Below are 14,830 nucleotides of genomic sequence, written 5' to 3' on the forward strand. Positions count from 1 at the left end.
AGAGTAAAAATAAACTGGACATCATTAGCCAGAAAAAATGCTAACACTAACCGATAGAAAGTGTTTCCTTTAATATAAAATATTTAGCACTGTAGATAATTAGCAAAGTCATTAGTAAAAGTTCACAATATAATATTCAAGTGAAAAAACAGTATAACAACACTTTACAAGCAAATAAGTACTACAAGTAAAACAAACAGCACAGTTGGATATGAAATATTTCATCCAGACAACAGAAAGTGTATTTGGCAAGACTGCTGCCCTAGCAGCCAGGAACTCTGACAAAACTGCAATGGACCTTTATCGTGTGCAGAAAACCTCATTTGAAAAATGCAACGGCTTGGAATTTGCAACACTTATTTACATTGGTAAGCATGAGTAGCCCCACTGAAGACAATGCAGTGGCATAGGTAGTTACTCAACAATTCGCTTCAGAGCTGCAAAACACACTCCAAGTGAATATTTGATGTCAGGAAAATATTTTCAAAAAGCTCATGTTTTCAGGTACACGTTCCTTTGGAATTTTACCATTCTGAACACTTCTCTATTTTACTTACAACACATTTTAAAATGATAATTTAATAATTTATGTAGTGGTTGGGCTTGTTTTGCTTTAGATCACACTTTTTCACTTGATTCTCTGCTCCCAACAGATTGATTTACAGTCTACAGAAATGCCTGTTTAGCCTAAGTTAAGGTGTAATCAGATACTAAATTGGTTAAGACCATATTTGCCAGTGAGGTTCTCATGAAATATGGAAGTTGGTTTCAGATTTTACCAGTCCAGTGAGAAGCTGAGCATTCAAGTCCTGTTGATTTCATGAAACCCAGAGCTAAATATTCCAAAACAGGTTTACGCCACTGGTAAGTCACGACTGGTGCCATTTTGCATATCTGAGTATTTTAACTTTCTGTTTCTTGTTAATCCTAGAAACAAGAAAATCCTAGATCGAGTTGCAGCCTTCAACATATATACCGAATATCACACCTCTATTTAGAACTAAATTATGACTCTATGTCATAGCATTCAGGCTCAAAGGCAATATTTGTTTTTTCATTTCTGCTGAAGTTTGAGCCTCTCACTGTCTTTTTCTTCTTCAATTCTCCCCCATGGGCTGTAGGTTCATTTTAAACACCATTAGCTGTAACTGATGATAGAGGAGTATCGAGACCCATTAAGTTGTGCTGATTTTCTATCTCGTTCTTCTGTATTCTTTTCTTCTTTTTCTTTGCACCTCTAGAGGAAGGTGGATATAAAAACAGAGTAAAAGAAACACAAAGTTAGCCCAAATTTAGAGCTTTTTCCATCCACAGCTGATGTTAGAGCAATTGTCTGCCCATCCCCCTTGATAACAATGCTGAAACAGCTACAAAAACTAACATTCCACAGCAGAACAAAGACAGAAAAAACACGAAGACAAAATATGAGGCCACTCCACTAGTCTACTTTTCAACATATCATAGCATTGCTTTGAAAAGTACAGCTCATGATCTTAAAAATCAGCTAGTCTTGATCAACAGTCAACAGATGTAATTAGAAAATACAAATTACCAGTCTTCTCCTCTCATAAAAGCAATTGCACTTTTTATTCTTCTTTCCTAAGCTCAAACACCAAAATACTTGCAATTAAAGAGAGATTTCTGGTTTATTTATTCAACAAGACAGGCAGGCAAAGTACATAAGACTACTTTTTCCATTTGAATTTATCTGAACTATGACACATTTATAGGAACAGACATTTTAATGTCTATTCATGCTTATCACACTTCATATAATGCCAAAAGCATCAGTCAAGCTTCTAAATCTTTCCCAGTCAGTGCCCTTAACAAGAGAATTAGACTGGTCTTGCAGATGATGCCAGGGATTATGTACATGTTACACCAATTCTACCATGAATTCCCACTCAACAGAAGTTGTAACTTTATTTAACTATAAATATGTAAGTAATACTTTGACTGTAACCTTTCAAGGGCAGGTACTGTCCTTGCTCAAAATCTGTATTGTGCTAGCACAAAGGGATCTTGGTTTGTGACCAGAACTGTCATGCTGAATGCTTAGTGTATGAATCAAGACTAAAGAATGTAATGAAATGTGTGCAGTTTCCCCCAGAAGGGTGCTGCAAGAGCATTACTGTCAGTCACACTGCACTGATGTAATCGTATTTTATAAATTAAAATGTTTACACATCAGCCTTGCTAATGGACTGATGACTATCTGCCTAGAGTTTGATTTTTTTTTTTTCTTTAAAACTAGATTGTGTATTTGTAAAATCACAGAAACATTTAGGTTGGAAAAGACCTTTAAGTTCACCAACTCCAACCATTAGCCCAACACTGCCAAGTCCACCTCTAAACCATGTCCCCGAGCACCTCATCTACATGTCTCAAATACCTCAAAGGGTTAGTGACTCAACCACCACCCTGGGCAGCCCCTTCCAATGCCTGACAACACTTCTGGTGAAGAAATTTTTCATAATATCCAATCTAAACCTCCCCTGCTGCAACTTGAGGCCATTTCCTCTTGTCCAATCACTTGTCACTTGTGAGAAGAGACCAACCCCCACCTCTGCACCCTCCTTTCAGGGAGCTGTAGAGAGTGATAAGGTTTCCCCTCAGCCTCCTCTTCTCCAGCCTGAACACCCCCAGCTCCCTCAGCTGCTCCTCACAGGACTTGTGCTCCAGACCCTTCCCCAGCTCCACTGCCCTTCTCTGGACACGCTACAGCACCTCAATTTCTTTCTTGTAGTGAGTGGCCCAAAACTGAACACAGTGTTCGAGGTGCAGCCTCACCAGTGCCCAGTATAGGGGCACAATCCCTTCCTCATAAAGGTGCAGGCCAGGATGCCACCGGCCTTCTTGGCCACACTGCTGGCTCATATTCAGCTGCTGTCAACCAACACCTCAAGGACCTTTTCCACCACGCAGCTTTTCAGCACTCACCCCCAAGTCTGCAGAATTGCAGGGGGTTGTTGTGACCCAAATCCAGGACCTGGGACTTGGCCTTGTTGAACACCATACAATTGGCCTTGGTCCATGGATCCAGCCAGTCCAGATCCCTCTGTAGGGCCTTCCTACCCTGAAGCAGATCAACACTCCCACACTCAACCTGGTGCCATCTGCAAACTTACTGAGGGTGCACTTGATCCCCCCATCCAGGTCATTGATAAAGATATTAAAACTGGCCCCAGTAGTGAGCCAAGTACTGTATTTATGAATACATGGATTGATGCAACTCTAACACTGGAACATCCTGAAGGAAAACATTCTGGAGTGTAAGCCCCCTGTGTTAGGATTCCTGGAACAACTTAAGTACTGCTGCATGAAGAAAACAGGGTACAAAATCATAATTAAACAGTAACACAAGTGCCAATAATATACCAATATAAGTACCAAACTGAATGTTCGTCTGGGTCCGATGCACAATCACTTGTAAATTTATGCAGAGAGCACTACCTAGTGTAGCGCAACAAAACAGTACAGTTGGAATATATCTTAGGAGATAATGTCTATACTAAAAAATCGTATGTAATCAGTAATATGCAAAGGGTGAGGATACTATGTGGATTGTCACTACAAAGCTACTCAAATTCTGAGAAGTAGTTTTTATATTTTTGTTACTTAAACATCAGATGTGATGATGTATCAAATCTTTGAGATGCTTAGATAAAAACTTCAGTTCACTTAGCATCTATTATGTGGACATTTCTCTATTTCTTCTAGAGTCTGCAGAAGATAGGTTAACTGCTTGGCTAAGATAAAAATCTACTACCACCTTGGGTAGAATTTGTTCTCCTATTGCAAAACCACATTTTCCATTCAGAAATTGTTAAAGACAGACACAAGGCCTTGCCATTCATGTTCTTTCACAGCAGGTACTGTGGCCTTAATGAATACTGTTCTAATAGGAAAAACAGCATTTATTTGGAGGCTCAAAGAAAGGTATAATGAGTGGTGCAGGTGTGAACACTTCACTTCTGCATAGTGAAAGTGCGTACTTGGCAATCACATCTCATTTGCTTCTCACAAAGTTTATTTACTGCACAGTTCCTATTATATACTAGCATGTGATATAGATACTCAGTGTATTTCACAGAAAACAGGTAGATAACCATATTTTAGGTGGAGCAGCTTTTTATACAGATTGGACTGGCCTCAAGTCATGCTTTTAGATGGTAAACTACGAAACTTTTCCCGTTAAGATTGCAACACTTGCATGCGGGTCGTTTTTTAAGGTTATTTCAAGACAAATCAACTGCAGTGAACAAGAAAACTACAGTTTTGTCACAGCCCCTGCATGTCATAGTTTCAGGTACAAAGAAGTGAGAATTTTAATGAAAAAATGCGCAGCCATGTTTCTGAGGTGTTTTATTATCTCATCTGTACTATATAGATAGCCTATAAACAGAAATATGGAACATTCTTTCTAACTACTGGCATCAGAAATGCCAGAAGATCTCTCTCTCTAGCTCTCAAAATAAGGCAAAAATTTGTTGTTTCCTCTGAAAAAAAAACTAGGTATGTGCAGTCACTACTATAATTACAAAGACAAGGGAATCACATTTCATTAAGTTCTAGTTCATGGAAGAGCTTGCAAAGAACATACTTTCGGATTCAAGCTTTACATCAGGAATAGACATTAGTCAGATATGCATTCTGATCTTAAAACATGCAGTGAAAACTGCCTTTTCCATGTCAAAGGAAACACAAGCACTGAGGACAAATGCAGCAAAAACATAATAGACTCGGATGTCATGTACACAGAAGGAAAACACAGCACTGTGCAGCAGTAACGTGTCTATTTTCCTCACTTTCAAATCAGTTCTCCCCTGACAAGGTTAGCTACCGCACGGCATCCTTCACTAGCAATCAGGTCTAAATGGTTCAGTACCCTGAAAGCTTGTGAATGAGGCTCTGCAACACTGCTCTTTGCCCAGATGGGACAGCAATGGCATGAAGGATGACTTCAGACTGGCATGTCCATGATGCTCCTGCTCCCTACAGTTCAGGAGGAGGGAATACCTTGTATGGACTCAGGCATGTAGATGTCTTCTCTCCCCTTTCTGAAATATAACTGAAGTGATCTGGGGGTTCAGTTTCTTCAACATGACGCTTCAGTGTGACCTCTCCTCAGAAGAGCCTTAGCTTCCTTTAAAATGAGTATTTCACATCTGATATGACTCAAAACTCTTGAATTTGATTAAATAATCTGTGTTTCCATATTTTAAATCTGTGGTCCCACATTCTTCCTTCAATGGATGCCCTGGAAAGGTCACTTGAAATAATTTGTTTCCTGAACCTCTACTGACAGTTGAGTCATACCAAATTTTTGATACTGGCTTCTAACAGACTGTATCAACTGTCACAGTAACTGTGCTTATAAGGCGTTTCCTTCCTTAATGTACATGCTATCAAAATAGTTATGCCCAAAATTCAATGCTGAATTCTGTCAATGCATAGTTATACAACCCATTCCTCATCATACGTGAAGGTTAAAATTTCCACTCACAATTTATTTTCAAATCCAGATACAGCTGGAGACAGAAAATTAAGGTTTAAAGATAAGTTAAAGTCAGATACGTATCTGCATATACACCATATATGCACAAAAGATATGGGGAGGGGACCAGTCTGGAAAACAGTCACTGACATAACTTTGCTTAGATGACAGATGCCTGTAATGGCAAACACAGGAAGTATTTTCAGATGTATTTTCTGAAGTATAAATGGTTGCAATTGCTAAATATATTGTGGAAGCTCTTGTTGAAAATGTTGACACCTTATCTGCTTACAGTTTTCACACAACGAATACATACAATTTTTAAAAAATGCAAGTCACCATCAGTGGTGCTAGCTTGCATCTTCTCAGTATGTTACAACCTTTTGCAATTTATATTAACTCATTCTTAGAAGGTGCAAATACAGTTTGCAGTTTGTAGCAATGAAGCCTAATTCATAGCTAAGAGATACCACGGGGCATCCCATATCCCTGAGTTTTGATTCTCATGTACATTATAGTCCTTGCTCTTAGCAGGGGAGAGTGTGTGCATGCGTATGTGTATGTGCACAGATATACAAACGCTTATCTCCTTCACATTTCAGGTGTGAAGCACTTTTTGAATGATTATCCTAAAGCTAAAACAAAATAACCTTTCCAATATTTCTCTCAGTTTTCTCACAGCAGCTGTAGAAATAACATTGCAAATTGTTTTAAGTATTTCTTGCTTACTGTGCTGCAGGTGAGTCTCTCTCTGTGTCACACTCCGTGCTAAATTCTAGGTCCCCTGTCTTACTGATGACTGGTGACATCTGTAAAAGAGAGAAAAAAAAAAAAAAAAAGCAGGAAGGTAAAAAGAAGACAGACAATGGGGCCAACACATGTACATAGAAAACCCACCAGCTTCCTGAATAAGGAGAGAATATGCCTTGTTTGAAAAATAATGTCTATCAGCCATAAAATGTTAACTCTGTGTGGTTACAAACAAGGAAGAAGTACCCTGCTTTAAAAAAAAAAAATCCACCAAAACCTACTTTCAAGTAAGAGACAGTTTTCAGGTAACTGTAGAAACAAGATGTTATGAGTTTTCTTGAAGCTTAAAATGCACACAATGTGTAAAGAATTGTTATTTTTGCTATTGCATGAGTAAAGAGAATGCTAATAAGCCATCTTATTGTATAATTTTAACAAGAAAAAAACTGCCTATTTTTTAACGCTTCAAGTTTCAGTCAAAAGCAATTCATATCACTCCAGGTTACTTTAACTCAGGGCTAAAACCAACCACCAAACCTGAAAGGTTTTAAGTGAACTCTCTAATTTCCAATGTAATTAGTGTGTCTCTATGTAACTGGCTCCCAGTATTAACAAACCTCTTCTCATTCTAACAAGTCTCTTTCTTACTACAAGAATTCGCTGAAGGAAACATACGTGCCCTTCTTGAGTTCACTGTTTTTAGGTACAGATTATTTTCTCTACCTTCTTCCAGGCTGTTCACAAGTATCTGGTAACTACCCATGTAGTTTCATTTTCATGGAGAGCAGAATCCAACACAAATGACAGGCCTTATGATGTTTCACTCAAAATTTGCTCTTCTGGAACCAGGCATACGCTACATATCCAGCCAGGAACTTCAGGCCTGCAGAGCATCACAACTGAGCAGGAAAGCTGTGGAAAGCAGCGCAGCACACTGCAGGTCCAGACCCAGTACCACAATGCTGTCAGTGAAAAACAGTTGTGGAACTGTAGTTCAGGTTGAGAGGACAGCTATGTTCTGTAAGTGCCTGTCTGGTATGGCATGCGTGCAAGAAAAACGGAAGTTCTACCCAGGAAGGCATTGTGAGAGTGGGGACTAGTTCCTACGAAGAGCTTGGAAAGCTGGAGAAAGTCTCTTTCAGGATACTGAAGCCCTAGGCCTGAGAGGGAGGGAGAGATTAGATCTGGTACTTTGCAAAACGCAAGATATTTCTCAGGGAGTAAAGGAGAAGAATGGTCTTGAAACTAAGTCAACCCTCAAAACTTGTTTTTTTTAAGACTGTTAGTTGAATTTTGGATTCATAGCCACCCTTAAGCAAAACCTACCACGTTGTTTCTGAATTTCTCAACTATCCTCAGTGTTAAAAAGATTAGGCCATCCAGTTCTGCCAAGTACAGAGGTACTCATCTGCTTGTAAATAAGATGTTTAGTGTTCAGCTATCAGCCTGAATTGCTCCAGGAAACAGCCAGTTAATGACATTACTATGTCTAAAACCCCAGTTAAAAAACGCATGTATTAGAGAGTATCACTGAGCAGCTTTGGAGTGCCTAAACCAACAAAGCATCTAAAATGTAACCCCAAAGTCGACAACAGCTTTCTGGATGCAAAAGAGAAAAAAATAAAATACTACAGTTCTTGACACTCTGGCAACTGTTCATTTTGTTTCGTCTGACCATGCGGGCAAGGTGTACCATGGTTCCTCCATATTTAACACAGAGAGAAAATAGAAGGTTGCTTCACAGAATTTCTTTTTAACAGTAATAGTTTCAGTATTTTAAAAAAGAACAAATATAGAATCACAGAATCACAGAACGGTTTGGGTTGGAAGGGACCTAAAAGACCATCTAGTCCCAACCCCCCTGCCATGGGCAGGGACACCTTGCACTAGACCAGGTTGCTCAAAGCCTCATCCAGCCTGGCCTTGAACACTTTCAGGGATGGGGCATCCACAGCTCCTCTGGGCAACCTGTTCTAGTGCCTCATCACCCTCTCCATGAAGAACTTCCTGATATCTAATCTAAACCTCCCCACTTTCAATCTAAACCCGTTACCCCTTGTCCTGTCACTACAGGCCCTTGTAAAAAATCCCCCCCAGCTTCCTTGTAGGTCCCTTCAGGTACTGGAATTTTCAAAATACTTTGTTTTCAAACTCTAAACTTACCCATCACAGATTTCAAACACCACCTGTGACTGGCAACCAACTGGATTTAACTCCATTCACCACCACTCTTTGGGCCCAGACATCAGTCAGTTTTTTACCGAGTGAAGAGTTTGCTCATCCAAGCCATGAGCAGCCAGTTTCTCCAGGAGAATTCCAGAAGGACAAACTAATTCCAGATTAGAATTAGTCTACTGAAATAACACAGTTTGCTGGATTTGTTTAGACAAAATATAATAATGCAGAATATAATAATGTAGCATTGGCAGGGCTAGGAAGAAAAATCTATTTTACACACAAAATCCTTGTTAATACAGTAATAAACTTGAGGCTAAGTGAATGGTAAAAGTAAACACAAAAGAAGGAAATATTATCACACTGACATGAAAATAAAAGGGACTGCTGTAAAGGCAATGACTAAGTAATACTTCCTTCAGCATTCATAACCTTGCAGTTCCTTGCTATACACAATCATGAGCTCACTGCTTGCAGTCCAAAAAAAACCTTTTTCTGAAAATCCTATGCTGAACGAGGTTTCTAATCCTCCTTTTTGAGTAACTGTAACATAATCTCAGCATTGTACTAATACTACAATCAAATATGGACCTTTGCAAAGCAGTTTGGTAGAATTTCTTTAAGTGCCACTACAGAAGACTGATGTCTCTTAAAAAAAAAAAGACTAATTTTTTTTAATTACTTATGGATACCAAAACACAGAAAATTGTCCTTGATTTACAGATAGAACATTAAGGTATCCACCAAATTAATCTGCCTAATTGAGGGTTCTTATGGTATGTTTTAAAAAAACTACTCATCACATAGGTTTTCATATATTCAAGCACAGCATTTCTGTATGGGTACCAAGGAAAGGAAAGCACAAAATTAAAGACTATCTTGGAATAGCTGTGTTCACCTGACATGGCAACTAATGAGAATTCCTAGTGTCTGTACCGACAGACTCCCAATTCTCCAGACCACAGTTCAAGTATGATACCCTTCTTACCTACAAACTTTCAAGTGTGTAAATGAGGTAAGAAGTAAATACTAGATCTTTCTGAATCCGATATCACTGCCGCTACGTTCTCTTCCCTATCCCACATACCTTTGTGTCCCTCAGCCCGCTCCTTGAATTACTATCCCATCCCAGTGTTGTGAATAAGCAGCAGCCGTACTGAAGAAACAAGTGGGGTCAGCAGAAGATGCAAGAAGGCAGTGCAGGAGCTGGTGCACCAAGGGGGTGAAGCAGCAGGAGAAGCACAGTCAATGAGTGAGTGGAGGCTGGGAAAACAGGCAGGAGGTACGTGGCTAAGGAGGTGGTAGTAATACTTTGACAATGAGACTGTATCAAGGACATGCTAAGGTAAGGAACAAGCCACACATTGCAGAAGGGCTGAAGAGGCTGTTGATCTCTTCTTTCCCTGTTTCTGAACCTCTTGACCTCTTGTTAAGCATGAGCAGGTCTCACAGGAAGAGATCTGCATTACTGTCACTGTGTGGAGCAAACCCAGTATTGTAACAGATACAGTGTTGGCTATTAAACTCATCCAGACTGCGGTGCAGAATGGAGTGGTGCCGGCAAACTATTTAGGTGATTCAAGTCCTGAAAGTAAACGTGCTTGCTCTATGGCCTAATCTGCACTGGAGAACTCTCCCATAGAAGCTGTTTCTACAGAATGTGATCTAATCACAGACGGCAAGAACAAACACGTCTCTGTCTTTTCAGACTAGTCTTTAGGACGTTAAACTCAGTATTAAGTTTGCATTTTGTTTTCTATTACACCGTCCATAGATACAAGACTTAGAGCAATGCACTTACGTGCCCAGAACCCTGTTGATGCCTGTCAAAACTGTTCTAATAAGTCAAGTTTGGGAGTAATGCCGATACCACACCACACTCCTCGTTTTCTTCCCTGCTATTTTGTACCCCTCCACACATTTCCCCATTAAATGAACAGCTGGCAGGAAGCTTTGCTAGTGGAGTTACATAATTTCTTTTGCCACGACCTTCTTATTTAGAACACAATTAACTTATAATTGCTTTTTTCCCCTCCTCTCTAGCGTTTTTAAAGAACGAGCCTATCTGTATCAGATTCATCATATTGTAACCTTTATGTCTAACAGTATTAACTCAGCTGTGGATATGTAGCAGAACCGTGGGTCTGTATACACCACAGACATTGGCACGAATTTCTATCTTTCCCATATAAACCAGCTAAACCACTGTAGCGCTTCAGGACTAAGCCAATACTCACTAGCTTCTCCATCCATGAATGTCAGGGCCACAGGCAGAGAGGACACTTTGTCTTGCCTAGTCTGAAACTGTAAAATCCTGGGCCTCTTCAAGGCTAGGAGAGATCAGCACATAGTCATGGCTCAACTCTGACAAATACTGCATCTCAGAAATCAAATCAACTAGATGGCTATTTGAGGGCCAGGAAGAGAAAGAGGAGGAACAAGAGTGGAGACAAAATCCTTCAGACTGAAGCACTATGGTTCAGAACAGCTGGTTTCAAGTCTTGGCCTCCGGGAATTTATCTGTGGTTACAGCTTTGCATTGAAATTTGCATAAAAATAGTTCAATCCTGTTCAGAAAGAGGCTATGAGGACCCAAGGAGAAAATAATGGGGTCAGAGAAGTTAGCTTGCTCCTGTGAGCTATCTTAAACATGTGAGTGTCCCTCAATAGTATTTTTGGTTCTGCTTGACCAGTCCAGGGGCTCAGCCTGATTCTTTCGATCTTTGAAGAGACTAGATCCTTATGGCAAACGACTGTGGATGTAATCTCATCTTTTCTTTTTTCCCAATGGGTATTAATTTGTTTATAAACCAGATATTTTTCCTTTCAATGACTCAAATAACACTATAGACACAGACACAAACATTTTTTTTTTAAGGCAGAACACATGAGGAACCACAGAAGTGGGTTTGGAGTTCAAAAGGAAAGAGCTACCAGCTTACAAATAAAGTAGCAACACACATGCTTGAGAGAGAATAATTCAACTTGAACAGTACAAACTGCATTTTCAAGGGAAAACAGAATATCAAAAAATAGGAAGCTATAGGACTAAAAAGGTGAAATATGTTAATGTCGGGTAATGTTTAAGGAAAATTGTCTATTCCTCATAGATGGTAGTAGTAAGTAGATAGTAACATTTCCTGCAGAAGAAGGATTTCTTCAAGAATAATCATAGTAATTACTATTTCAAAAGTAGGATTTGCAAAGATGTCTCTATTTCATAATGCCCATTCAACAGTTTATGTGGAAGACTTCACAGCAGCTTTGCTGATAGATTCTAGGAAAGCTGAGTTTGTTCCAGACCAGATGTCAATGTCTTTAGAGCGAGATCTGTAATCATATTAAGCACGAATGAAGCCCAGAATTATAAACTTCACTATAATACCCTCTAATTCAGTCAAATATCACATTTTTTTTTGTGGGTCTGCAACCTCTCTGAACCTTGAAAATGAACACACTTCATGAAGTGTTGAAAGTTTTCAGCTGCATTCACTGAAAGAGACCCATCGTATTAATTCTTTAATGTTTCCCTCATTAATATTATCACATTTCCTAGAGTCCCTCTTCTTCCTAAAAGATAATCAGTCACTGAAGTGTGGTCCAGTAACCTGAGGAATGGCACCATTAAAGCAGAAAATAGAAACAGAACAAACTATAAAATGATTTTTTTTGATAAAACTAATAGAAAAAATTCTAGCTAGTATTTTGGGATATATTTTTAAGCAGATTTTCTATGCTTTTAAAATTTTTACATCTACTAAGTATATTTTGAGCCCCAGCAAAACCACCCACATTGAAAGAGCTCAAGCCCAAGGGAAAAGCATCAATTACTTGGCAGGTTACTTCCAGACATGCTAGGCTAAGTATTCAGAAAGTCTGACAACAACCTACTGCAGGAGAAGAACAGTGAGAACATGAATTATTTATGTGAACACTGATAATCCCAAACTTTGTTTGAATATACATGGAATCAAGTTTTGATGATCTCTGGGTAGATTATCCAAATTGTGCAATAATAATGTAGTTCTTGAAGGTAACACTTTTCATGCTTATGATCGTTATTTTACTACTTGACATAATTTTTTCAAAGATAAATATACTAGAAAGAATATTTTCTTACACTTTCAAGGGACATTTCAAATTACTTTTTTTTTTTAAATCTATTACTACTTCCCACTATTCTCACATAACCTAAAGTTGAGTACTTCACATTCAGAATTCAATTAGATGCATTTTGTATTGTGGGTGGTAGGCCATCTTAAATTATAAAACACAAGATTTTATAGAAAGCAGAACATTTCTGGCCAAACAAAAAGACTCTCTATTTACTTTGAAATGTCTCTGATTTGCCAGAATTTTGCAAAACCCTAATTCTGGTTTCTAATAGAACTCTGAATTCTTGTCTTTTCTACTTTAAGCATAAGAAACCTGAAAACAGCATATTTACTAGAGCAGCCAGATGACAGGTCCATCTCTATTTCTTGGGATTCTTCATCACTACAGTGAGAATTTCACTCCATGAAATTTCTATTGGCAGTTTAGATGTATGTTGTAATTAAAGATGATTATGACCTAATTTTGTGGCTCAGGAGTTAAGTAACTCACAAGGCAGGAAAACAAGGTTTGCATGAAATTATGATGTTATGAATGCAAAGTTGATGGTAGAAAGCATTTTGAAAGCAGGCTCTTTGAACTACAACTTTTTTTATTATTTGCAAAGATTAATATTGGATCTTGGGTATTACACCCTCTTCTAATGTTAATGATTCAATTTTATTCACTCATAAAATTCTGAAGATTAGCTAGATATGCATTTATAATATCTGCAGTTGGAAAACAATTTTTAATTAGACTATCTGGTATTCTCAGTAATTGAAACCATAGTAGTATTCTATATTTTAACTGCCCTATTTAGTCTCCTATGGTAGCAAAATCTCATGAGCAGCTACTACGATGATTTTTACAGTAACTTGTTTCTGCAGTCTTAACAGAGCTAAACATTTAAGTATTACTAAAAAAAAAAAACAAAACCCCAAAACAAAAACCACCAAAGAGAACAATAGATATAGCAGACCTGGATATAACTAAGTATTTGGAAAACATGCTCATGGCCAAAAACCAAACACAACCAAAAAATTCAGTTATATTTTCCTGCTTATAGTAACAACTTAAGCAATAACTTCATTAAAAGTTTGGTATATAAGTTGTGTTTTGTGTTTTTTTTTTTTTTAAAGCTATATTTTCTTTCAGAGCAAAATAAAAATAATAGGGCATTACAAACTAATGATTTCTCATATTCTCCATGTAAAAGAAATTGGCATTTGATTTCACCAGCTCTAATACTGAAAAAACCCATGAAAGGAATAGGAAGAAAAGATGCTGTGTCACTGCTGCAACACAGGAACTGCCATAACCGATCAGCCCCCTCAGTGGTCTTCTTAGCAGTTTTGTCTCAGAAGTATCTGGTATTGCCTAAAGCCAAAGTGCTGTAGAACGTTCCTTCATTATGACAAACAGCTGAATGCCAATATTTTTCTTCTATCTAGCTTCTGTAAAACCATTACACTTCAAGGTATAGCAAGCCCTACACACAGATTTGATTCCACTATCTTGACGATTTATATGGTGCTATGTAACATGAAATTACAAAAAAAAAACCCACAACCAAACAAACAAAAAAACAAACCCAAACACCAGCCAAATTTGTGTCTCCCATTCATTTACATGTTTGTGGAATCTCAGTTATTACCTCAACCTAAAATATGCTATTAAAATAATTAATTCCTTAATTAATAATTAATGCATAAATTTAATAGTATCTTGTAGTAGCTAGGTGCACCAGGTTAACTAGGCATGGCATAAACACAGATCTCATTCTACCACGATCATTAGCCTTCCATTCCAGCTTAATGTTCCATGATCTTGTTTAACGGGGGGGGGGGGAGAGAGAGGGCATCCAAATCCAATTCACATCTCTACATCATGCACTATTCTATACACTCTCTTCACTGATCAGTCTGTGCCAGTTTAATCTTGTAAGTATATCCTCTTTACACCATTTTTTCCAGGACTTGTAAATCTTTCATTGCTTTTCTCTGGACTCTAATTTTGTAGTGACCTTGGATGCTGTGCAAGGCAAAAAGCAACATCCCAAGAAGGACCTGGACAGGCTGGAGAGGTGGGCCTGTGCCAACCTCATGGAGTTCAACAAGGCCAAGTGCAAGGTCCTGCACCTGGGTCGGGGCAATCCCAAGCACAAGTACAGGCTCGGTGGAGAGTGGGCTGTATCAGGAGAAGTGTGGCCAGCAGGCGGAGGGAAGTGAATTGAATTTTCCCCCCTCTACTCTGCTCTTGTGAGACCCCACTTGGCGTGCTGCATCGAGCTCTGGAGTCATCACCATAAGAAGG

General features: G+C 38.6%; 1 protein-coding gene across 1 annotated transcript in view; it reads right to left on the minus strand.

Moving 5' to 3' along the window:
- Positions 1-1,005: 1,005 nt before the first annotated feature.
- AHI1 (Abelson helper integration site 1) overlaps positions 1,006-14,830 on the minus strand; it is an 87,746-nt gene continuing 73,921 nt past the window's right edge. Inside the window, 2 exon segments of the mRNA XM_010150529.1 lie at positions 1,006-1,237; positions 6,227-6,306. Coding sequence (XP_010148831.1) covers positions 1,006-1,237; positions 6,227-6,306 — 312 coding nt within the window.

Source organism: Eurypyga helias, unplaced genomic scaffold (assembly GCF_000690775.1).
Source record: "Eurypyga helias isolate BGI_N326 unplaced genomic scaffold, ASM69077v1 scaffold7044, whole genome shotgun sequence".
In the NCBI taxonomy this organism is placed as follows: domain Eukaryota; kingdom Metazoa; phylum Chordata; class Aves; order Eurypygiformes; family Eurypygidae; genus Eurypyga; species Eurypyga helias.